The sequence below is a fragment of the Abramis brama genome, assembly GCF_963993115.1.
Source record: "Abramis brama genome assembly, chromosome: 22".
NCBI lineage: Eukaryota > Metazoa > Chordata > Actinopteri > Cypriniformes > Leuciscidae > Abramis > Abramis brama.
In genome coordinates, this window is record NC_139984.1 from 19,895,975 (window position 1) to 19,921,652 (window position 25,678).

The 25,678-nt window shown below is 37.0% G+C and overlaps 1 protein-coding gene across 1 annotated transcript in view; it reads right to left on the minus strand.

The window, feature by feature from the left end:
* Positions 1-25,678, minus strand: part of lrp1ab (low density lipoprotein receptor-related protein 1Ab) — a 118,611-nt gene that overhangs the window by 67,096 nt on the left and 25,837 nt on the right. Inside the window, exons 3-6 of the mRNA XM_084099248.1 lie at positions 16,837-16,974; positions 3,789-3,908; positions 3,532-3,660; positions 3,160-3,414 (exon numbers count right to left, since the gene is read on the minus strand). Coding sequence (XP_083955374.1) covers positions 3,160-3,414; positions 3,532-3,660; positions 3,789-3,908; positions 16,837-16,974 — 642 coding nt within the window. The remainder of the gene's footprint in view (positions 1-3,159; positions 3,415-3,531; positions 3,661-3,788; positions 3,909-16,836; positions 16,975-25,678) is intronic.

Genomic DNA, 25,678 nt, shown 5'->3' on the forward strand with positions numbered 1-25,678 from the left:
GTATTAAAAGTAATAAATACTGACGCAGACAGTCCTTTCCCTGTCACTGCAGACGGAAAACGGGACCAAAGACACATCACGTTAAGGGTGTGTTCACTTGGTTCTTTTGGTCCAGACCATAAGAGAAAATTATCGTTTTAGTCCTTTTGCTTTTAATTTTAACACCGAACGTAAAGAAAAACAAAACAAAACAAAAATGCTATTATGAAGTATATCTTGCGAGAGAACTTACCAAACATTCATAATGCGAACATTTTATGGTATTTTTACCAGCTGAGATCTCACGAAGAGCTTATAAGATGTGTAGAGGAGTCAACATGCATCAGGGTACGGATGGCAGCGTTCACACTTATTCAAATGAACCGCACTAACAGAGCAATTATACCAGTTTGTTTTAATCAAACCAAACGGCCAAGTGTGAACACACCCTAAAGGAATAGTTCACCTCAAAATTATTATTAATTCACCTTCATTCTGTAACAAAACCTTGTGAATTTTTTGTCAACGGAACGTCAAAGTTCAATTTCTGAAGAATACTCTGGCCACTCGTGAAGATAATGAATGAGAATTAGGTCCAAAATAACAAAATAGAACCATAAAAGTATCATAAAAGTGGTCAAATATGACTTATTCTCAATATGTCAGACAAAAATGTAAATTGTAACTGAATTTTAAGACTATTTAAAATATACATTTTAATGACATTTAAGTGAAATTTAAATAACTGTAAATCTTGACATCCATCCCTAACTCTCTCTCTCCTTAAGGCCCTGATATACTGCAAGTGAAACCGAAGAGCGAACTGGTGTGACATCATTTCCAAAGAAATCAGGCCATAGAGAAGTGTGTTTCGTGTTCGTTTTGGGAGTTTAAAACAGCTTGCTAAAGTGAACTATCCGGAAAAGTTTGCTCTGGTTGGTAAGCACCATCAAAATACCATTGGTCCATGAAGATGATGTAATAGGTAGGTGTTGGTCTGAGACCCCACCTTCTTTGACCTGGAAAAATCTACTTCTGTTCAGTTCATCGAGGTCAGAAGTCCGCAAGTAAAATGAATACACTGCAGAGTCGCTTTATAGTAGAAATTGAAGTTGTAATTCTAGTTGAAAGAGATTTTCATGTTTAATTCTGTTAAGCTGCTTGCTTTAAAAGCGATCGTATAACGTGCTATATAAATAAACATGACGTGACTTTAATGGAGTACTGAATCGCAGAGCTGGTGAAAACATATCCACATTGCTAAGATCAGATGCTTTCCTAACTGCGGTTTTCTCACAGCTGTTGTGTGTTTATTTTGTTGTTGAAAGGAAAGCGTGCAGGAAATATTTACATAATCTAAACGCCGCTCTGGATGTTCGCTAACGGTGTATCACGCATTTCAAACTTCTTTTTACCCCTAAGCGGGAGTATATCGGGGCCTTCAGAGTTCATTACAGTTCATGAGAGAAGAAACAATGTCCGATTCACAAACTAAATGTTCTTTTGAGTCATATCTTTTCAATAAATCGCTTGATCCAAGTAACAAAACCGGTTTGAATGATTCATTCAATAATCAGACTGGTCTGTTTGTTTTTCCAGCTTAGTCTGCTTCTCACACAAACACTTGGTACAGTACACAGCACATGAGTCATATGGACCACTTTTGAGATGCGTTCATGGATCTTTTAAATTGTTTTGGAAGTTTGAAGTTTGGTTTCCATTTCTTGTAACTGAATGGACAAGACCAACCAGTACATTATCCAAAATGTCTCCTTTCGCAGAAAGTACACCATTATAAAAGTTTGGGATCAGTCTCTTTTTTTTTAAAGACATTAATACTTTTAAGTAAGGATGCATTAAAAAGATAGTAATAATTAATAATTTGTTTCATTTATATAGCGCTTTTCTCTGGACTCAAAGCGCTTTCATACAGAAGGGGAGAATCGCCTCAACCATCACCAATGTGCAGCGTCCACCTGGATGTTGCGACGGCAGACATATTGCGCCAGAACGCCCACCACACACCAGCTTATTGGTGGAGGGGAGACAGAGTGATGACGCCAATCAGTATATGGGGATGATTAGGAGGCCATGATGATGGACAGAGGCCAATGGGCAAATTTGCCCAGGATGACGAGGTTAAACCCCTACTCTTTTTTCGAATGACATTCTGGGATTTCTTAATGGCCAAAGAGAGTCAGGACCTCAGATTAACGTCTCATCCAAAGGATGGTGTTTTTTGACAGTATTGTGCCCCCATCCCTATACTGGGACGTTAGGACCCACACAGACAACAGGGTGAGCGCCCCCTGCTGGCCTCAATAACACCTCTTCCAGCAGCAACCTGGTTTTCCCAGGAGGTCTCACATCCAAGTACTGACCAGACTCAACCATGCTTAGCTTCAGTGGGAAACCAGTCTTGGGCTAAAGGGTGATATGGCTGCTGGCCTTGAGATCAAAAAATCATCAAAAGTAACAGACCTTTTAATAATTACAAAAGATTTCTATTTCAAATCAATGCTGTTCTTTTGAGCTTTCGATTTACCAAAGAATCCTGAAAAGATTGCATCGTGGTTTCACAAAGATAATACGCAGCACAACTGTTTTCAACACTGTTAACAATAAGAAATGTTTTTTGAGCATTAATCAGCATATTAGACTGATTTCTGAGGGATCATGTGACACTGAAGACATGAGTAATGATGCTGAAAATTCAGCTTTGCCACAACAGGAATATATTATATTTGAAAAATACATTAAAATAGAAAATGTGTAAATTGTAACAATTATTTAGAAATTTTAACAACGTAATAATTTTTATATTTATGTTTTTCTTGTATTTTTGATCAAATAAATGCAGCCTTGGTGAGTATAAGAGAAAATATTTTGAAATCTTATCTTACACACCCCAATCTTTTGAACAGTAGTATAAGTCATATGGGTTTGAAACTAAATGAGGGTTAGTAAATGATACCAGACCTTTCATGAACTTTCATTTATAGTTGAACTATTCCTATGGCAGCACAAATCTTTAATTACAGTTACAACACAAATAAGGTAGCTCATTAAAATTATTTCTTGTAAACCATGAAGTAAATTTGTTCAGTACGTGTTTTTTTGGATCATCTTGCCCAAATGGACACCAGACATAAAACACACAATTAAGAACATGGTACTGACGGTGCAGGCTGAGGGAGATGTTGATGGTCTTCTCCTCTGTGAAGCTCTTGGCATTGGGGAACTTGGCACACTTGAGTTGGGTGGCAGCAGGAGAGTCACCCATGTGGATCCAGCACACAGTCTCCTGGGTGTAGATGAAGTCCATAGCGGTGGTCTGCTTAGTGTTGATGGAGATTGGGTTGGCTCCGCTTAGAGATGTGGCTTGGATGTTCTGGGAGTTGGCTATGAGGAGGTATGGGTGCCGATCCACGGGGTCTTAAACAGAGATGAGAAAACATGGTGAGGCCTTGTCACTAAAAAAAACAAAGAATATGACCACACAGCAAGACAAATGAGCACAAAGGAACAGCAAAAATTGTGTTCATTCCCTACCATTCTTGGCCTTGCAAGAGCGGTTGTCTGGTTGAGGCAAGTAGCCCTCCACACAGCTGCAGGTGTAGGAGCCATCTGTGTTTGTGCATGTCTGACTGCAAGTCCCGTACACTGCACACTCGTTGAAATCTGACACAGAGTAAGCCACATGGTTGGAAAAAGTCACATTCTTCCAGTTAAATACTTCTACAGTCATCACAATATTATAAAATCACAAAAGACAATCATTAAATACAGGTGAAGGATTCAAAGCTCACCTTTGCATGCCTTTCCATCTTCTCCCACCTCATAGCCGTTCATGCAGTAGCACTTTGGACCCGACAGTGTCACCGAACAGTTGTACTGGCAACCCATGATGGAACAGTTATGGACGAACTCTACAGCACAAGAAATAGTGAGAACTGTTAGCAGAGAATCATCCACTGAGAATAAATATTAGACAGAACAGATTAAAGTAACTAGTACAGGACAATATAGCAAATAAATAAATAAATAAATAAATAAATCACAATATAATACATTTTATTTATATGGCGCTTTTCTCAAACCCAAAGCGCCACAACACAGAGTAATAATAATAAAAACTGAAAGACAATTAAAGAACAAGATTACACAGAAAACAAACAAACAAGCAAAAAAACAAGTAGATTTAAAAAGATTAGTCTTAAGAGACTTCTTGAAACATCTTTTCAATAAAAAATTCATAATCTAAAATTATCAAGATATAATATAAAATAATATAATATATTTTAAAATAAAATTTTAATTATTTGATTTAATTATTTGACATTTAATCATCTCTATGTGTGTACACAAGTATAACAATTTACTTTTCAAAAGTAATTTACTTAAATATGTGCAATAAAATATTTAAAAGAAAGTATATAAATCATTGAATTGAACCATTCTAAAGATTTATTGGCTACGGCCTCAGGAAACTAGACTGATAAAAGGAGCATTACAATTACTGTGATATTCACAATGTCAATTTTATATCACCAGCAGAATATTATAAATATTGTAAACAGTCAGAATACTGCCTGCCTTACTTCCAACAAAACCAGAGGGTTGTTCCATAAAACAAGATTAGAATACAAGCCAGGCTTATTTTGGTTAGTCAGACTTATTGTCGGTGGATTCTGTTTCATAAAGCAAACTTAAAATAGTTCAAACTCAGTTACCCTGGCAACTTATGCTGGGAAACTAGCCTGGTCCAGGGCAGGCTAACTGTCAGGCTAAGCCTCAGCTGTTACACAGATCCTCTAACTCTGACCAACAAGAACACAATGGTATTACCACTGACACTCTCTCATACCATTATTGGACTTTATTAACCATTATTAGTCCAAAAATAAATACACAGTATACAGAAAATCAACTTAAGGCTACAATGATAAATTAGACAATATAGACCTCTCTCTCTCTCTCTCTCTATATATATATATATATGTATGTACTGTATTTATAGATATAGATAAATAAATACAATATATATACTACAGGTTTTCTTTTTTTACTGGCTGAATGTTTTGTGCCCAAGATTTAATTAGATTGTTTTAAAGATTTATGAATACATTTCTCTCTGGTTTTGTTTGGCAGCTGTAGTGCATGTTTATGATTATTAGAAGAACATTAGAACACAATCTAAAAAAAAAGCTTTTTAAAGCAGAAGTTAAAATCACAAAATTAAAAATAAATAATTACAAAAGCACAATATAAATTTTAACGGGTAAGATGAATCTGAGCTTAGTAATTGACACTATATTAACCTACATTTGATTTACCCCAATAGTCCCTTTACAGTTATTGCTATCATAAAAATACACTTGTAGGTTTAAAATTCTAAATAAGGCACATCTAATGTCCAAATAACAAATATTTTATCATATATATATACAAATGGACAGTTCCTTTAAAGACATCATATTTTCCCCTAATAAATATTCCTTATTTTTCCTTCTACTTTTTTTCTTTTGTGATAATACCCACCAACACATACATATGATTTAAGGGGAAAAAGACAAAAAACAATAAATAAATATGAATAAAAATCTAACATTCACATATTTATATCAAACTCTTATAATGACACATAATTCCTAATAGTTATTCAAGTAATATTATTTAAATATCAAATATTCAATATTAAATAAGTAAATAAATAAAATAACTAGAAATAAAAGGGAGGGTTATATAAAAATGTAGTTAATGTAGGCTAATATATATTCCTTTATTTTATGGAATATTCTTTGATTTTAGAGTTGCACATATCTTTTCAAAATGTATACATTTGCTCTTAATTTCATGTTATCCTCTCCATAATGTACTTTAGAAACTAAATCTACTCATTTAAAACTGGGGATTCTTGCTTTCTCCAAAAAGTATTGCATTAAAAGCTGTAATTCTCAGCATTCTAAATAAGTATACATCATCTTTATTAAGTAGCATAGGTCCTATACCCAAAACAATATTTTGTATCTTTATACATTTAGTTTCTTAAAATAAACTTCCCTGAATTAGGCTACTTCTGTTCACTGAAGTACTTCTGTTCGCTAGAAATTCACTGCAACGTATCCAACATCCTAAAGATAAATTATTATAAAAAACGCGTGCACACGCAATTATCTAGACTTGATAAACCTGGATCAAATTAGTGAGATTGCGTGAACTTCAATTACCTTTTATGGAACCACTTTAGCCCCAACTTATTTGTTAGGCTCATTCAAGTCCGGTTTTGGAGTTTAATCCCCGCTTTTCTAAGCGTCTTTTATGGAACAACCCTCAGGTCATATCAGTTAGCTCAAAATTGGTTGAGCAAGTCATCTAACTGTTTCAAGCTGTTTTTCTAGAACACAGAGAAACCAGACCTTCATCTACCTTCATTAGGTAGATCTGTTATGAGTGTCCTCTCAAAAATGTGCGAAATGTGACACTTATCTTAGAGATATCAGAGAAATCGTATGTGATTTCCATGTGTGCAGTGTACAGTGAAAAGCCTTTAATGCTCTTATAGAAGCCTTTAGGACATCTTGGCACAATATGAAAGCGCAACAGGGGCTTCACTGCTCAACCAACCAAAAACACATACACACAGAGCATATGATTAAAAGGTTTGGGTGGACACAGATGAGTGCCCTTGGTTTTATACTGTGGGTATTGCTGTGCTGCCAAACACTGTATCACTGTCCACCAAACTCTGTGTGAACTCAGACTGCGGCTTCACTCAGACAAAAAACAAGTCTCTACGTGCCCACCGGATACACGCAGGTCTGAGAAAGCCATATACATCAAAACATGCTTTTGTTTGATATGTTAATGTGGGAACGGTTCAAGGAAGTGCAAAATCACAATGGTAATATTTATTGAAGGAACTCCTGTAAAATCCTACAGGATTTATATACCGGGCACATCCGTCTCAGTTGATCTGATCACAAGATGGCAGCGCTAAATACAGGTGTAAACCCAGTCTGATGAGTCTTGGTAGATGCATCATGATACGACCGCTCAAATCACGGAAGGGCAACATTGCATTTTTAGGTAAAAGGTAAAAGCCTTTACTGAAACTTTTGTTAAATTTAAAGCATCCTATCAGAATAACAGTTCTTAATTAACTAATATTAATTAAGAAGTTCATTAATTAACAGTTCATTAATTAACTAATATAAATTCGTTTTATATTAGCAATGATGTATAAATGGCAGAAAACTAGATGCCACGATTGCCACTATTAAGCATTCGGTCATTCAGTTATGATTTGGAGAGACCACAATGTTCAAGTCCAATCAGCCCACAATGCACTGCAACACTGTAGGAGAAAGAGAGGACAGAGAGGAGGAGACAGAGTCTCGAACACACAAATGTACGCACAGGGACAATGAGAGTCCTCATCACACAAAAAGCTGTGGCACTGAGGGGCACAATGGGGCTTTTGTGGAATGTGTAGAGAGGAAGATGTGCAGGCAAAACACTACGGCCTGTATCGAATCAATTCCCCCATACCATCCAACCCCAGCTCATACACTGACCTCACACCCGCAGACTACTCCAAACAGAGACAAGGGAGTTCAAGGCATAACGCTGGCTACCCAAAAAGCTGTCAGTCAGGAGCAGGTCAAGACGACTTTTCCTGTATTTTCTGGATTGATTTTATGGGGAATCTGTGGAATTCTGCAGAACCAATTTGAGTATGGTAAAAGCTGAAAGCATTATGGAATTTAAAAGTTGAATATTTATGAACATGCAAAGTGTGAAACTGACATATAAAAAGTGATTCTGCAGAACGCAACAGGACTTTCTGCAGGCACAGATTCCCATTAAAGGAAGTTTCAGTTCCTTTCTTTCAGTAGTCCTTAGTTTCAGTAGTCATGTCATTTAAATAAATCAGCATACTATCATCTGAAAAATATTGCAAGAATTAGATGCTTTTTTTCCAGACAAGACTTAATGGAACTTGGGTGGATTATTGTAATGAACTCCTCACTGGCCTTCCCAAAAAGACCATAAGACAATTGCAGCTCATACAGAACGCTGTCGCCAGGATTCTGAGCAAAACCAGAAAATATGAACATATCACACCAGTCCTCAGGTCTTTACACTGGTTCCCAGTTAGATTTAGGATTGATTTTTAAGTATTATTACTGGTATATAAATCATTCAATGGCCTAAGACCTCAATACATGCAGATATGCTCACTGAATATAAACCCAACAGATCACTCAGATCATTAGGATCACATCAGCTAGAAATACCAAGGGTTCACTCTAAACATGGCGAGTCCGCTTTTAGCTATTATGCCAGCCGCAGCTGGAACCAGCTTCCAGAGGAGATCAGATGTGCTCCTACAGTAGTCACATTCAAATCCAGACTCAAAACACATCTGTTTAGCTATGCATTTACTGAATGAGCAATGTGCCGCTGTTCGTCCTGTACTGTACTGCATTTTATTTTATTTTTCTAAACTGTTTTAATTATTCTTATTTCTTTTTATTATTTTAATTTCTTCTATGTAAAGCACTTTGAATTGCCATTGTGTATGAAATGTGCTATATAAATAAACTTGCCTTGCCTAAAGGAATGTTGCGGGTTCAATAGCAGAGTTTGTAAGAACAAACTGAAAATGCATTGACAGTTAAAGACTTAGAATGGAAATTTATGGAGCAATGTGCAACAGTTCACCCAATGACGTCTATTGTAAGTCAATTTCTATCAACACCGAGTTTCTTTTGTTTATTGTACAAACTGAGGTATGCCACAAAAGTGGTCAATAGACATTCATTTGAATATAATGGAACACAGCAGTGTTTCTCAACCAGGGGGCCGGGCCTACTAGAGGACCTCAGCAAACTTCCAAGGGGACCAGATATATTTTATGTCAAGCCCTTAAAATGAGCCAAGATAACTAAAATCAAGATATTTCTTATTTTAATTCACCTCTTTTTCTTTAAAGGACCAAAATTTCCACTGTGTATGGTACGGTATGGTAGCCTGGCTCCGCCCTTCTACGTACTTCCGCTCAATTTTCATTTTCCTTCAGAACTCCGTCTGGGTTTGCGGTATATTCTTGGGTTTTCTCCGGCCAATTGTTTTGGCGGTCCAATCAGCGAACAGAGGGAGTGGCTGAGAACGATGGCGTTGATGTCGTGCGCTAGTTTGAGTTGTAGGGTTACGTCACGACCAAACGTTAGCGATTGGTTATGGCAGATCCAGAGTGGCTCTGGGCAGATCCAATAGTTTTAAACTTCATCAGAGTACCCGCCTTCAAGGAAGTTAACGCTTGTCAATGGAGAGTGGCCAGACTCTCTGTATAAATGAAATGTACAAAAGTCTAGTAGGACCAGGCTAACGGTACGGTAGCCTAATTTTAATTTCTTTAACAAGATAAGTCATGTAAATTAATATAATTATATATCTCCACGGACATTTTTTTATTATGAATATACATTTTTTATTATGAATTTACATTTTTTACTTGTGCCAAGATTTAAATTGTTTTATTAGGTAGAAATTATGAAAAAAATTGTGAACTATTCCTTAGTCAAGGGGTCTTTGAATATTGTTGTAGACAATGTGGGGCCTTGGGGTCAAAAAGGTTGAGATCCACAGCTTTAGACCGATGAAATCCCTTAATTTTCCAATAATTTGTGATCACTGGATAATCACTATTATTTTTAAAAGATTGCAGAAGATAGGAATAGAAATATATATATATATATATATATATATATATATATATATATATATATATATATATATATATATATATATATATATTATTTTTCTAAAGCACAATTTAAAAATTCCCTGACACAGGTTTTCTATACTCATTGGGACTCAGGGAATAATCCTGTAAGATAGAATTTACCTCCAGTCTCCAATTTCCACAGCCATGCCTTGCGGGTTTTTAGATTGGTATGCAACCCACGTGTTAGTGGTTTATCAGTGCAACGAAAATGATTTTAGAACTGTAAGAGTACGGCCAACATTCCATTATAAGTAACAAATAAGACAGAGAGCGACAAAAATAAAGCGATAAAGAGAGATAGAGGAGGTTGGAAGGTTTAATACCACACCACAGAATCTCTCAAAGACGACAGCTACAAAAACACTGGCAGCCAGACCTAAAATCAGTCTTCAACCGCACCATATGCAAACCACTCAACCTGTTACAGCACTACTAACAGCTGATCCAGGGTCAGCTCTGTTCCTCATGTCTGGAGCAGGAAAACCTCTTCAGAAATTTGTCATGTTACTGAACATCCAGCTCTCTCGTTCTCAAGTCTGACCTAACACAGGCAAAGAATCAGGACACGCATCCTGCATGCTTCATGAGGAGAACAGGAAATGCTGAAAATTTCATGCTTCCTATTTTGGCACTTGGTGATTTCTATTAATATTTCAGTTGATGAGTGGGAGATCAGGCCAGTGTTGGGGAATAACTAACTAAAAGAAGAGATGCTACTGACTTACTGACCATCTGTTCCAGTAAAAGCTAGTTATTTCAACAAGTAGCTGTGAAGCATGACAAAACGCTGTATTTGTCACATTTACTCACACAGCCTTACAACAATGGAAAGTGCGGCAGTCAGCAAACACTTTCATTGCTTTGCAATGTCAATTTATTCAGGTCAGTGAGTCAGTCAATTCAGTCCACTTCATTTCAATACTGGTTAAAATGAATCATTTGAAAAATTACTCAAATTTAAATAAATGCTGTTCTTTTCTCTTCAAAAAATCCTGAACAGAAAAGAACAGCTTTTTTCAAAATAAAAATCTTTTGAATGTTTCTTGAGCAGCAAATCAGCATAGTTTAATTATTTAGGCAGACGCTTTTATCCAAAGCGACTTACACCACATTATAAATGTCATTATAAATGTCTTTACTGTCACTTTTAATAAATGCATCCTTGCATAATAAAAAGTATTAATTTCTTAAAAAAAAACATCTTACTGACCCGAGACATTTGAATGTTAGTATATAGGTAAATAGTATTCAAATGTATAGAATCACTGCAGACTGTCAACAAACTATTTTTAGATTGCATTTAGTTTTAGTTGTGGAGGAAATGAACTATTATGCCACTCTGCATGGGCATGCTACATACAAAAAAAAAAAAAAACTTGAACCACTTTATGGCACTTTGTAATACACTTTGTAGCATGTTTATGTGTAATATTTCTTATGTCTCAGATATCGCTGTCTGTCTGGTGGCAGGTCCCTGCATGCTTGAGTGTATGTGTATATGAGAGTGTGAATGTGTTTGGTAATAATTGAGAATGTGGGGAAAGGTTTTTCTGACAACAAGATGTCAAGTCATGGGGTTGATTAACGTCATATTTGGTCTGTGCGGTGTGTTTGTTCAGGAATGACTGGAAATGACTGGGAAAGATAAGCAACCTTTCTTCAGAAAGCAGTTTGAGGACACATAAACACACCAATGTTGAAGTTCATTGACTCCTAACTGGATAAAAAAAAATGCAAACAAATGTTAGAAACAAAACAAATGTCCTATTTATCTGAGCAGTGCATGGTCCAATCACCTGATCGCCCTCCCTGTTCTGTCACAATAATACGCAATGATCAGAGCCAAACTCATCCAACAGTGCAGTGAAAACATTGTGAAGCCCTACAGCGAAATAGAAACAAATGGATAAGCCACTGCCCAGAATGATATGCTATTGCCAAAGATGAGCTCAGATTAAGTTGAAAGGCACAGTGGCGTTTGCCAATAGCAGTGCAAAGTTCTACTTTAAAGGGCTAATCATTCTTGTAAGTGCTGTGTGTTTGCCTGTGTGTGTGCACAGCCTCTTGTGTGAATAGGTCAGCTAAACATGAGCAGAACAGAGAAACAGTCAGCTAATATGAAGCTAACAGAGCAGTAACACAGGATAAACACAGGCACCACGGCCACATTAGCAGACAAAGTCAACAAAACTGCATTCTCCAACCATTTAGCCTGTAATGGGATGTATTTTCAAAAGAAAATGGATGTTCAGTGACAGAAAAAAATAGGACAAAGAAAAAAAGTAGTGAAAAGTAGTCAGTTTGGAGGGGCTGAAATATAAGAAGGCATTTTAGAGGCAGAACAAGCTATTGCATTTGGATGAAAGATTATGAAGACAAACAAAACAAGGATAGAGTGATTAATTGTGCACATGGAGGAAGAAAGTAAATGGGTTCATTTTGATTTCTTGTTGACTTATTACTGAATTATGAGTAGCGTGACAATCTACAGTTTCAAAGAAGATAAGTCAGTCACTTTTAAACATAAAAGTTTAAATGTCTTGACTGTCATTTTTGATCAATTTAATGTGCCCTTGCTGAATAAAAGTATTAATTTCTTTTCCAAACTGCCCCTAAACATTTGAACGGTACATTTAAGTAACTTAAGGAGGTAATAATGTAAATTGATGATACTAAAGCCCAAAGTATACTTCGGTTGTCCGCATTCCGCGTCAGAATTTTTTTGTCACCGGGATGGTCTGTGGACCCCGTCCGCGTGCAGCCCATTTTCTTTGTCCACGCAGATCGTGCGGAAGTTGTCCATCCACGCTAATCCGTGGTTGAGTATACTTTGAAAGCTGTGCAGACACGACCGTGTGCGAGACAGATTGGAATTTGGAAAATGAAGTATTTCCAGGCCTTAATAAATGCAAATGAATGAAACTAAGCTATAAAAAAAATTCTAAATAAAAGATTTCTAAAGTCAACGGATTTTACTAATAGACCTACAAATAATATGTGTAACCTGTATTTTGGCTCCTAATCTCAGGTGAAATTGACATTTTGACCCACCCTCTACAAAATAGTGGATTACTCAGTAAATATACAGTACATCCATGACATTTAATACTTTGGCTTTATCACTATTTATATTTGCCCCTTTTTTCCAGAAAAAAAAATGACCAAAATAAAACATTTGACCCTGGGAAGTTTCTGAAATTTGGTTGATTTGACCCACGGAATGACCCAAATGAGAAGACTTTCACTGTTAATTGAAATGCTGGTAAAAACTAAACTAGTTACTAAAACATGTAGTGTAGTTAGCTACTTCCACCATCAACAGCTAAATAAGTATTTGAACACCCTGCTATTTTGCAAGTTCTCCCACTTAGAAATCATGGAGGGGTCTGAAATTGTCATCGTAGGTGCATGTCCACTGTGAGAGACATAATCTAAAAAAAAAAATATCCAGAAATCACAATGTATGATTTTTTAACTATTTATTTGTATGATACAGCTGCAAATAAGTATTTGAACACCTGAGAAAATCCATGTTAATATTTGGTACAGTAGCCTTTGTTTGCAATTACAGAGGTCAAACGTTTCCTGTAGTTTTTCACCAGGTTTGCACACACTGCAGGAGGGATTTTGGCCCACTCCTCCACACAGATCTTCTCTAGATCAGTCAGGTTTCTGGGCTGTCGCTGAGAAACACGGAGTTTGAGCTCCCTCCAAAGATTCTCTATTGGGTTTAGGTCTGGAGACTGGCTAGGCCATGCCAGAACCTTGATATGCTTCTTACAGAGCCACTCCTTGGTTATCCTGGCTGTGTGCTTCGGGTCATTGTCATGTTGGAAGACCCAGCCTCGACCCATCTTCAATGCTCTAACTGAGGGAAGGAGGTTGTTCCCCAAAATCTCGCAATACATGGCCCCGGTCATCCTCTCCTTAATACAGTGCAGTCGCCCTGTCCCATGTGCAGAAAAACACCCCCAAAGCATGATGCTACCACCCCCATGCTTCACAGTAGGGATGGTGTTCTTGGGATGGTACTCATCATTCTTCTTCCTCCAAACACGGTTAGTGGAATTATGACCAAAAAGTTCTATTTTGGTCTCATCTGACCACATGACTTTCTCCCATGACTCCTCTGGATCATCCAAATGGTCATTGGCAAACTTAAGACGGGCCTTGACATGTGCTGGTTTAAGCAGGGGAACCTTCCGTGCCATGCATGATTTCAAACCATGACGTCTTAGTGTATTACCAACAGTAACCTTGGAAACGGTGGTCCCAGCTCTTTTCAGGTCATTGACCAGCTCCTCCTGTGTAGTTCTGGGCTGATTTCTCACCTTTCTTAGGATCATTGAGACCCCACGAGGTGAGATCTTGCATGGAGCCCCAGTCCGAGGGAGATTGACAGTCATGTTTAGCTTCTTCCATTTTCTAATGATTGCTCCAACAGTGGACCTTTTTTCACCAAGCTGCTTGGCAATTTCCCCGTAGCCCTTTCCAGCCTTGTGGAGGTGTACAATTTTGTCTCTAGTGTCTTTGGACAGCTCTTTGGTCTTGGCCATGTTAGTAGTTGGATTCTTACTGATTGTATGGGGTGGACAGGTGTCTTTATGCAGCTAACGACCTCAAACAGGTGCATCTAATTTAGGATAATAAATGGAGTGGAGGTGGACATTTTAAAGGCAGACTAACAGGTCTTTGAGGGTCAGAATTCTAGCTGATAGACAGGTGTTCAAATACTTATTTGCAGCTGTATCATACAAATAAATAGTTAAAAAATCATATATTGTGATTTCTGGATTTTTTTTTTTTTTAGATTATGTCTCTCACAGTGGACATGCACCTACGATGACAATTTCAGACCCCTCCATGATTTCCAAGTGGGAGAACTTGCAAAATAGCAGGGTGTTCAAATACTTATTTTCCTCACTGTAACTACTCATTGTTAGCATCCTGAATTCTGCAATTAGCATGCAGTCGTGCACATACACATACTCCAACAAAAGCAATAAAAGTAATGAAATAGTCTGAAATGTTCTGCCTTCCTTCAACAGCTATAAAACATCACCAGATTTCTTATCTCTAATGCCTCTGCCAGTAAAATAAGGTCAAAAGTTGGGAAATGGCTAACTCTCTACAATAAAGATGTTCCTCCCTTCTGTTGTAAAATAATCCAGTTTGAGGAGTCTAAAAAATGTAGGAAATGTGCAGGCCGCAATGAGAGCTGAGAAGAGAGCTTTTTTTTTTATTACAACTTTTCAGTGCAGCCTACAGTGAAAACTACAGATCTTAAGTTCCTCATCAGAAAGTTATTTTGGAGAGGGCTGCCAGATTTTGGCCCATGTTTTCATAGAGGGAGGAACTGGACAGACCTTGAAACATCTCCGAGAGGCTTTAGCGCAGAAAGATTAAATCAAGACTGCGGGGAGCCAATTAAATCTGCCAGGAGGGAAGACACAATCAAACCAGCACTGAGAAGGTTCCCAGCTCAGTGAGGGGTTGAATTTACAAAACACAGTATAAGATGAACCAGGCTAGCATAAGCATGGCTCGTTTCAGAGGTTGGCTGAGTTGTTAGCGTTCCCATCACTGATTTCTTGACCCACTACTGTTTACATAGCAGCTAGAAGTATCACACAGTCATAAATTCATGCCTGCCTCCCTCTCACCCCACTTGTCAACAACTCTGTGATAATTACTTAGAAATATAGACTGACAAAGCACGTTTTGAAAACTGCAGCTAAGTTTCTTGCTCAATCTCCATGTCTGTTCCAGGGAAACAGCGCAATGCTTGTGAAACGGTAAACCTTTCTGTGAAAGCAGGAACAAACAAACATCCAACAGGAAAGGCATATGAAAGGCGTATGTTTGTGTGTGTTCTGTGCATCTGAGTGCAAGGGGTTTGTGTGGAAGAGTGGGTGAGTGTTTACCTCAGGGTTCAAAGGGTCGGCATTTAAGGGAGAAGACAAGTGAAGTGTGTGTGTCTAGGCTCAAAGCGCTGGCCAAGGGCCAGGTCAGGAAGGTACATTATTTATCATTCGGCCTTTAAAACCTCAGGCCCAGTCTGTCATTCTGACATTCCATCAGTATGGAATGATGGCGGTGGATAGGACAAGACTAACATTACGGGGATTTATTTGACCTGACTATCCAAGCCTTCCTTTTAAAATGAGATTTAACTGTCTGTCTGATTTCTATCAATTACTTCCTAAGTGGCCGGATCATTACTTTAAAGATATAGGTCTGCCGAATCAGACAGAGTATCTATGGACTTTGGACACAAACAAGATGAGTGCATGATAACTCATGTGAGGTTGATACTAACCATACTCAGAAGCCAAATCTTTGTGGACACGGGTTTCAAACACAGATCTTGCCATGACGGCAACTAGTATAAGTATATATATATATATATATATATATATATATATATATATATATATATATATATATATAAGCAAAACAGCATCAACAAGAAATGTTTCTTGAGCCCAAAATGAGCAGTATTAGAATTTTTACATTTTGATCATGTGACACTAAAGACTGGAATAATGATACTGAAAAGTAAGCTTTGCCATCAAAGGAATAAATATAATAGAAAATAATAATAGGTAATAATATATATCACCAAAAATCACCATATTGTAAATAATGCTTCTAAAATGAATTGAGTCACTCATCATTTTGACAAACTCAAGTGTCGTTCAGCTAGATAACAGCAATATTAAGCAAAATTCAGAAGACACCACAGACTACTAAATCATTAAGAATGCAAGTAATAAAGATTGTTGGAATGTAAGAACAAACGTATGGGTCCGACTGGGCTAATGATGGCCCCATATGAATCAGCTGGCCCCATATTATCTAATACTGGCTTAGCTAATATACTGATACTGATACTGATATCATAACATGGCACTGATTAAGTGGAAACTGACTTGTAAAGAACCCATCAATCCCATCCCTAACTTCAACTTCACAAAAAAAAAAAAACATTTTGATGAAATTTATTTTAAAAAGATCAGTCTCAGGTTCATGATCAGACTGTGATTTGTCTGCATGCGTGTTACCTCGACAGTGCGGCCCCTCGTCACGCCCATCTGTGCAGTCTGGGACACCGTCACACAGCTTGCTCAGGTGAATGCACACATCTGTTCCTCGACACTCAAACTCGTTGGGAGGGCACTGTGACACCTGGGTGTGATGGCCTGCAAAAGGTACACAACAAACAAACAAGTCAACACGCTTCAACGATACAAAGAGTTGCAGCTGTGTTCAACTGCTAGTTTAACAAGTCATGTCTATTTCTTTTAGAGAGATAACAAAGCTAGCACCTGAGTGGTGCCACTCATGGTAACTTGCACACTTCATTGACAACAGACTCATAATGTGACAGAGTGTGAGAGTATGTGGTTTGAGCTTCAAATCACTCTTTGAAATCATCCTTTCACCATTTGTCAAACCATGAGATGTAACTTGCAGGCAGAGACAGTAAAGTTTAGTCAAAAAGGACACAAGGAAAATGGTATGTTTTTCATTGGTGCAATTGGTTCTGAATCAGTGTTATTATCAGATTATTTTCATATTATTTATATACTTTTCTAGTATTTATGATTATACTGAAATAGTTTTATTTTTACTTTTAGTCATTTTATTATATGCTTGTTATTTTTGTTACTTTTTATATTTCTATGTATCTTTAATTTATATCACTTTTAGGTTAAGTGATTTTAGAAGTCTACTTTAACTTAAAAAAAAAAAGTCAGTTAAGGCAACATTTCTATTTATCTTTTAAATTTTTACATTTAATATTATATTATATTTGTAATTAATTTTTAGTTTTATTCGTTTTAGTTGGCTATATCAACACTGTTCCTAATGCTCAATGAAAGTCCAATGAGTTTTTTATTAGTTTAATATATGTGTCTTAATCTGCTTGCACATTTCCAGGATCAGTAACATCTTTCAGATGGTAGGAGAGCAAAAGTCACTAAAAGGACCAAACAAAAAACTAAGACACTACAAACATTGTCTCCAAAATGGTTAAATAAAACACACAACCACAAGTTATAATTGAGACTACAACAAAGAACTATTGCCTTGTGTTTAAAAAAAAACTTAATGGCAGGACTATAACTTGCTCTCTCCATCCAGAAAACAAAACAAAAAGAAAACGCAAACCGTTCATAGCATCGCTTTTGTCCGGAGCCGTTCTCTCTCTGTGCAGCCTACGCTGCAAAGCAAATTGTTTATCTTGGATATTTTTCTCTCTTCCCCTCCACTTCTACTCATAACATCTGCTGACCCATTTTAGAAAAACACAAGAAAAGGAGGGGGAATTCACCTCCCATATAGCTGGGTTAACACTGCACCAAACAGCTCCTTCTGAAGGTCCATTAGGTTTCTCTGCTCTCTTAATACCACATGTATGAGTATCTTCTGGGACGGAAATGAAGGGGCCAACGTGCTTATTTGGTTCATTAAAGCTTGGCAAAAACAGACTGGAAAAAATGTTTCTGTGGGAGGCCCCGACAGAGCTTTAATTTTTATACCAAGGGCAACATTATAGCTCTGTTCCAAAAGCTAGTGAGCTGTCTATGTAGGAAGCAGTTTAAGGCCTCATAATGCTACCCTACATAGAATGCTCAAAAGGTTCCATCTCTGCTTTTGGAACAGACCCATAAAATAGCTCCCATTTGTGCTCAAATTCTATTCTCAAGAAACCTACAAATAATGAAAATATTCCGATTGAACCGTCAAAGACAACATTTGCAACAACAAAAAAAAAGTAAACTCATGTAATGTAACATTTTCATATGGAAAGATGTTCATTGTGAGATCATGTAGAGTGGGATATGATCCATTGGGATTTGACTGGATTTGTGAAAAGTGGGCGAATTATGGTATTTTTCTCCACCCACACAGTCTTCAAATGAGGAAAAAAGGCTTGTGCATTTTGAATAAAGATTATAACAAACATTTTTAAATCTTGAGATAAGAATATCATCCCATAACTGCACAATGATTGTTTCTGTAACTCCAAAGATCACAATGAATACTTCCATTTCTGTACTAAAGCTTTTCAGCAACACCAACAATACTGGATCTGAACATCTATCAAAAACCGGGCTCCGTTTAATTTTAGCTGTTCCACTGTATTCAGGAAGGAACATTGTGTACCTTCCTCTTTTACTAACACTCCAGTCTCATATTTATAATGGTTCTGATTCATATCACATGATGGCCATGATCAGCTGTTATGAGAGAAGCGAATCCAGTATGACAAATCCCAGAGAGCTTTAAACAGACCAGGGGTCGGACACCTGGAAAACGTATAGAAATGAATATTAAATGTTTTTTTTATTGTAGAAAGGTCAAAGTCACTTGCATCTGCATGTCAAACTTAATCTAATCCTTCCTCGTGGTCACACTACCTATTTCATTTAGTTATAAAGTGAATTGAAGCCAGACACTCTCTATCTAGCTACAATCTACACAACCACGCAGCAACCATAATGATATGACTTCTCTAGGTAATCACATGACACATAACTTAAAAAAACACACAAAAAAACAGTAATACCAGAGCAAATAATGCCTTCAACAGCTAAAAACAGTAAACAACGAGCAGCAATTTGATGCATGCTAGAACTCACTACATAGATGGCAAGTATCAATTGGATATAACTACGAGCTCTTTCTCTGACCCTCTCTCCACCTCTCTGTGTTTTATATTAAAGCACTGAGATCCTTCCCTCTCAGGGATTGGCAGGATAACAGTTCAAGCACAGCCTAAATCCAGCTCTTCAAGTTCAAACATCTCTTCAGCCACCGTTACCCTTCTGAACGGCTAAAAGATCCTGTGACTAGTGTGGAAAAGAAGAGGCCGATCTGAACAAAACTCACCAACTAATCCGAATTCTGCTCAAACAGAAATACTAACTACTAAATCACAATTTGTGCCCAAAAAAAGTTGAAAGAAATGGAAAAGAGAACAATAAGGGGCGATGTTAAAGCAGTTTTGCAAACGAGGAAAACAAACAGGGGGAGCAGACAGACGGATGCTGGTGAGTGAATTGGAGGCAGATCTCTGTGATCTTAGAGTGAACTGGGAAGTCGTTGGCCGTTTGCTAACAGGAGCCCTTTCAAACAGGCGACGACTGCTTCCTTCCTGCGCCTGAAGCACACGCACTAAACACAACAGAGAGAGAGGGGGACTAAAGAGAGAAAGGAGGAGGGGAGGTGGACATCCACAGATAAACAGATATAAGGCTATTGGTAAAGAAAACAAATGATTTAAATAATTAAACTCATAATTGAACACGACAAATGGATGAACCTCGTGAAACCTCATGAATACATCCAAGTCATTTTTCACCTTCAGAAATAAAAGAAAGACTATATTTAGGATGTTTTTTTTACAGTGACATTATTTGACTCAAAATTAAGTAGTCTGCCATTTTCATTACACATAATTAAAAAAAAAAAATCATTGGAAATGTGCTACTTTGTTAATTTGTTCCTGTCTTTAATTTATGCTTATAATATCATTATAGTGCTTTATCACAATAATATTAATTACAAATAAACTCAAAAGTGTTTAAATATGATTTCTTAACTGAAAAAAGTATGTAAATGAAAAAATCTTTTTCCTACTTTTTCTAAAAGTAAGGAAATAGACATGAAAATAAATAAATGCAAAAACTTATAATGGTCCTATATTTTAAGAAAAGGGTAAGTAAAAAAAAAAAGAAGAAAATTGGTCATTATGAAGTTTGCTTTCCCACGGCTGGAAAAGATGACTGAGTAAAACTGGGCTCATGCTGTCAAGATGAGCTGTACTTAAGCATTTGAGCAGAGCCACAGGGAGTCTAAATACTATGTGAGCAGTCAGTATATGCGTGTCTAAACTCAGCTTACCCTATCCTTACCTCTAGTTACATAATGATCTCCCATTTGGCTTCCCTGTTGTGCTTTTGTTAATTGTGTGTTTGTGTAAGATGCACCGTTTCCTCCCCCCACTTAAGGGGTCTGTTTCTGTCTCTCCATCTCATTCATCCTACTTTCAGCTCTGATGAACACACCCAGCATGCTGACAGGCCCATAATAATGTCTGCCTGCACTGGCCCCAGCGGTAACATTTGCCCTGTGCATATTACAAGCATTTTTCACACGTCATGTAAAATAAATGCTACAATATTCGAGATGCGTTAGAAACTATCTGAATTATTTATTCCCCCAATGGCCGTCACTTCTTTTCCCGTGTGCTCGCCAGAAAGCTTGAGAGCAGAACAAATTGGTCTTTAAACAAATTGTCCTTGACCTTCCGTTATCTTCACCGCCGCAGTGGAGTCTCTTTTTTGACACTTAATTTCATGCTGTCTTTGTCCAGCTGATCTAGGGTCAGCGATGACATGCCATTAACGCAATGTCCTTGCAAACCTTCTGTTCCTGTTCCCAATAACAGATGAATCGGGTCAGGCGATGAAACGCACCTCTGATCTTGGTTTCTGCTATCCAGAATACTCATTGCAACCAAGGTCATTCCTCAACAACATGAATAGTTCATACCTACACTTCCATTCATTTACATATTCTATTACACCTTTGCTCTTTTCCTCATTCATGAATTTCACCTCCCTTCTCTCATGAATTTATCTCCCTCTTGAAATTATAGGTTGCTTTAAACAAATAATTTCAATCACTGAATTCTTAAAAACATTGAAAGACATATTCAAAGTAATGTCTAACATTTTGACAACAAAATACAAAACTTCATAGTAAGGAGAATAAATAAATACTGATAAATATAATGCATATGGCAACTGAAACACATTTATCTGACTAGACCTTGATTGGTTTAAAATACTACAGACTTGTGGGCATATTAAGATAATCTTAACATTGAAATAAATGATAAAACTAAATACACTTTTATTGTTTTTTGACCTCACAGGCAATAATTGTATTATTATTTTACTAAACTCAAAAGTAATTTATATGAATAAACGTATCTGATAACAGAAGGTTACATCAATGTTAGCTCAAGTAGAAAAAATTCTTACAAAATCAGTTTACCACTTTTTACATGATATATGATATATGGTGAACAACAAACACAACCAAGAAAACAGATTAGATCATGTCGTTTCAGTCATACTTCGATATGTTTACAAGACAGCAAACTCAGCGGATTAAAAGAAAACGCACTCTCGGGTTTGATTTGGCTAGTGCTAGAGTCTATATAGGCTACCTGTCTGTGTATTACATCATAAACTAAAAGAAGGTTTATATGGCTGCGTTTACACTTGGCATTAACATGCGATCACCGTGATCCGATCAAGCCAATCAGGACACGGTGTGTTTACACCAGTCCACATCAAGCGGCTTCTGTATCTGGATAACAGATCGGATCTCGCATTCCCGCGAAAACAAATAAAAATAAATAAGGGTCTGATGACCTTCTCTCAATCCAAGTAATGGCTGTAATGACACGGATAGATATCAGTCTCCTCAGGGGCGGCTGTGGGTGGCAACAGCCTTACACAAGTGCAAATTACACTGAATAATCACTCCTCCTCACCCATTCAATCAAAGAGTCTAAAACAGCATCTGAATGTGAAAAGGCAGCATTTACATACACACTCAAATGCATGCGGCCCCACGCTGAGCACTCTCCTTTCCCCAGAGCTTTCTGGAACAAGACTGCTGATTTACCAATACATTTTGTGCAGTTTGTGTCTCTTTTTTAAAATTACATTTCTTCCATGGCCCCAAAAGTGACCCACACAGATGAAAGTCAACTAAAGCGTCTGCCCTGACCACAATCATGCTGGATTGCTGGCCATAAAATCATTATGTGATATTCTACACACTAAAAAAAACACTTCTTGTAATTGGAGTTAAATATTAAATAAATAGAACAGGCATTCCTAATCCAAACCATATCCCCATGCAAAATTATTCTAAAAGCTGAAAGAATGTAATGGGTAGTCTATTTGGTGCCTGATTAAAAATCCTACATTTTTTGTAATGTTGTGCAAAAATGTTCTTAATTTTTAAGGTAAAAGACTAAAAATGCTACGGTAAAAACCTATTAGTTGGTTAGGCTACGTTTACACGGAAACGATCTGAAGAGAAAACGCAAAAGTGATCACTTTTTATTCTGCGTTTAGACGAGCGTTATGGGGGGGAAATCTGCGTGCATACGGTGACGCAAAAGTGTGTGAAATTCAATGTAGTATGCACTCCAGGCGGCTAGGTGGCAATGTGAAGCACTGATCGGTGCCTTCACTGTCTAGCAGACTTTTGCGTTTTTACCGTTTAGACGGAAACGCGACGGTGGAGCGTTTTTAAGAGCGTTTTTTTTGGTTTCACTTTTTTTGTGTTTTTAAGCCCCAAAAACGCCGTCGCCGTCTAAACGAAAGGCACATCTGATAAAATATTTTAACGTGTTCACCCGCGAGCGTTCTCGTGTAAACAGGGCCTTAATTGCAAGTTCCTTTCCTCTATATGTTGAAAAAAATTAATAGATCTAATAGTACATTTCATGTAATTTTATAGTAAAATATGGTTAAATGTACAGTTTCCTGAATTGAAAAAGAACAATTCATCTTATAATTTACAGTGAATTTTTTTTATTTGACATTCCCAGAATTCTCTGTGCGGCAGCTCACATTTGATTATTTTCTTCATTGAAATAACTGTTTCTTATTTATTTTCTCTTATAAGTTATGTACATGTTGTTAAATGTATGTTTATTGCATTATTTTAGTATATGTGTGTTACTGAAACTGTGCACCTATATTTGTATTTACCTCAGCTTGTAGGAAATGTGAGTGATGAACTTTGATTCATCAAGTGTTTTTTCTCTATATCATCTGTTTTTAAGGGGGTTGTCAGTATATTATAATTATATAAAGTATATATGAAGTAATGTTATTTCAGCTAATGAAATATGCTAATTACCTTAAAACTAAGTTTATTATTAGCTACCCCTGTAAAACAGTATAAATTTGCTGCTTACTGATTGGGACAGCCAATGATTTCTAAACATGCCTTCTAGGTAGGTGGCTTACAAGGGTTTGGAACATAGCTGAAGAGTCAAATTAAAGGCAAAGACACAGAAACAAATTCACAGAGAAGCGGCAAATGAGAGAGGAGAAGAAGAACAAAACTGGAAAAATGTCACAAAGAGAATTTGATATCTTATTTAGCTTCTTTGAGTCTGCCTGGGAAAGATGAGTCAGATGGGCTCCACGGGCGTGCAGTGTGATGCCCTGAAACAGCCAGACTGTGAGAGTCTGTCTTTACCTCTGGAGGGTAATTGCAGCTTAGGTAAGACACCTGGGAACAGTCGTGCAATTAAGACACAAGACAAAATGAAAAAGCGGCATGACTAACTATGGCATACTTTTAAGGCTGGCGCTTACACATATTAAGGATGGGCAAAAGTACCCATATGTATGGAAGTGGCAGCAATTATCAAGAAAATCCAATAATGTTTCATTTCACAATAATCAATGAAAACAAAACAACTAAACAAACATGCCAAAAAGGGACCTCATTTATTTTTTGAATGTTAGGGTTTTAAAATATAGTCTTTTTTTTTTAAACTTGGAATATTTACATATCAAATATATATAAAATATTTAAATATGTTAATACAAATAATATTATTAATCATTATTATTGCTATTTTACTACGTATAATTAATATAAATAGTTATTTCAACTCAAGTAATTGATAAAAATGAACAAAATGACTATGCTGAACACACATCTTTAAAACTTCAATTCCACACGCATGGAGCGCTACTTTCACATTTAGACATGATGCAACAGTTGACTTTTACTACAGGTGCATTATAAATTGTGATAGATAACAACACCATACCCTTCCCAATCTTCTTTCTGTTTTTGAAGGAGACAGAGAGAACAGGAGTTCCTCAGTGCTCTTGTCTCTTATCGCAGTGCTTTTATAATGATATACTGACCTACTTAAAGATATAAACAAGACCTACATTGGGCGCCAGGTTTGTTGAAAAAACTGATTTACACCCAGAGAGAAAGTGAGAGAGAAACAAAAGAGAGAGAATGAAAAAGAGGGAGAGATATATGTGCTCTGGCAGCATGACATTGGTGGGAACTCAGTCTGTTAGTTACAAATTAACCTGAACTAGAGAGAGAGTAGAACACAAGGAAAGCCTTCAAACACACAAGACAAGCACAAGACAAGTCTCAACTGAACCCTGAGCTACAGCCACCAGACTTGGTCCGAATGGAATGAGTATGTTTGTTTCACAAACAGAACAATTGATAAACAAGTTTCTGCAACCCATCTCATTTTATCTATTCAATCCTCTCGAGTCAAATATATGTGGAGTTACATCCGGCAGACACCGCCTAGTGAATTCACAAAGGCTCTAATAACAAAATGACAGTTAAGACCAGGATTAGATGTGACACTAACTCAAAAATGTATATACAGTTCATTCTCATTTGAAATGCTCTTGAATTTTAAGTGTTGGAAATGGCTTTAACAAAGAGGATTAAGTGTGTAACGTGTGTAATTGGCAGAAACAGATCATGATAAATCAAAAGGTCAGAGCTTCAGTCTAATGAAAAGCCCCCTTTGTGTGTTCAGCCAAACTGCATTAGCGCCCTTGAAATGATATTAGTGGCGCTTTTTGAGCGGCAGATGGTGGGATCGCAGCACAAAGTTTATTTGAGGGTGGAAAATTCTTTGATGTTTACGTGCTTTGAGGACATCGTTCACAAACGCCCAGGAGCTACTCTGTGTTAGATGTCCAAACGATGGGCTGCACATTTGGAGGAGTCCTGTGTGAATTTCTCATCAAAGCCCTTAAACTACAGATGGACATCTTGTGTAATTCTCTTCTCTTGGAAGAG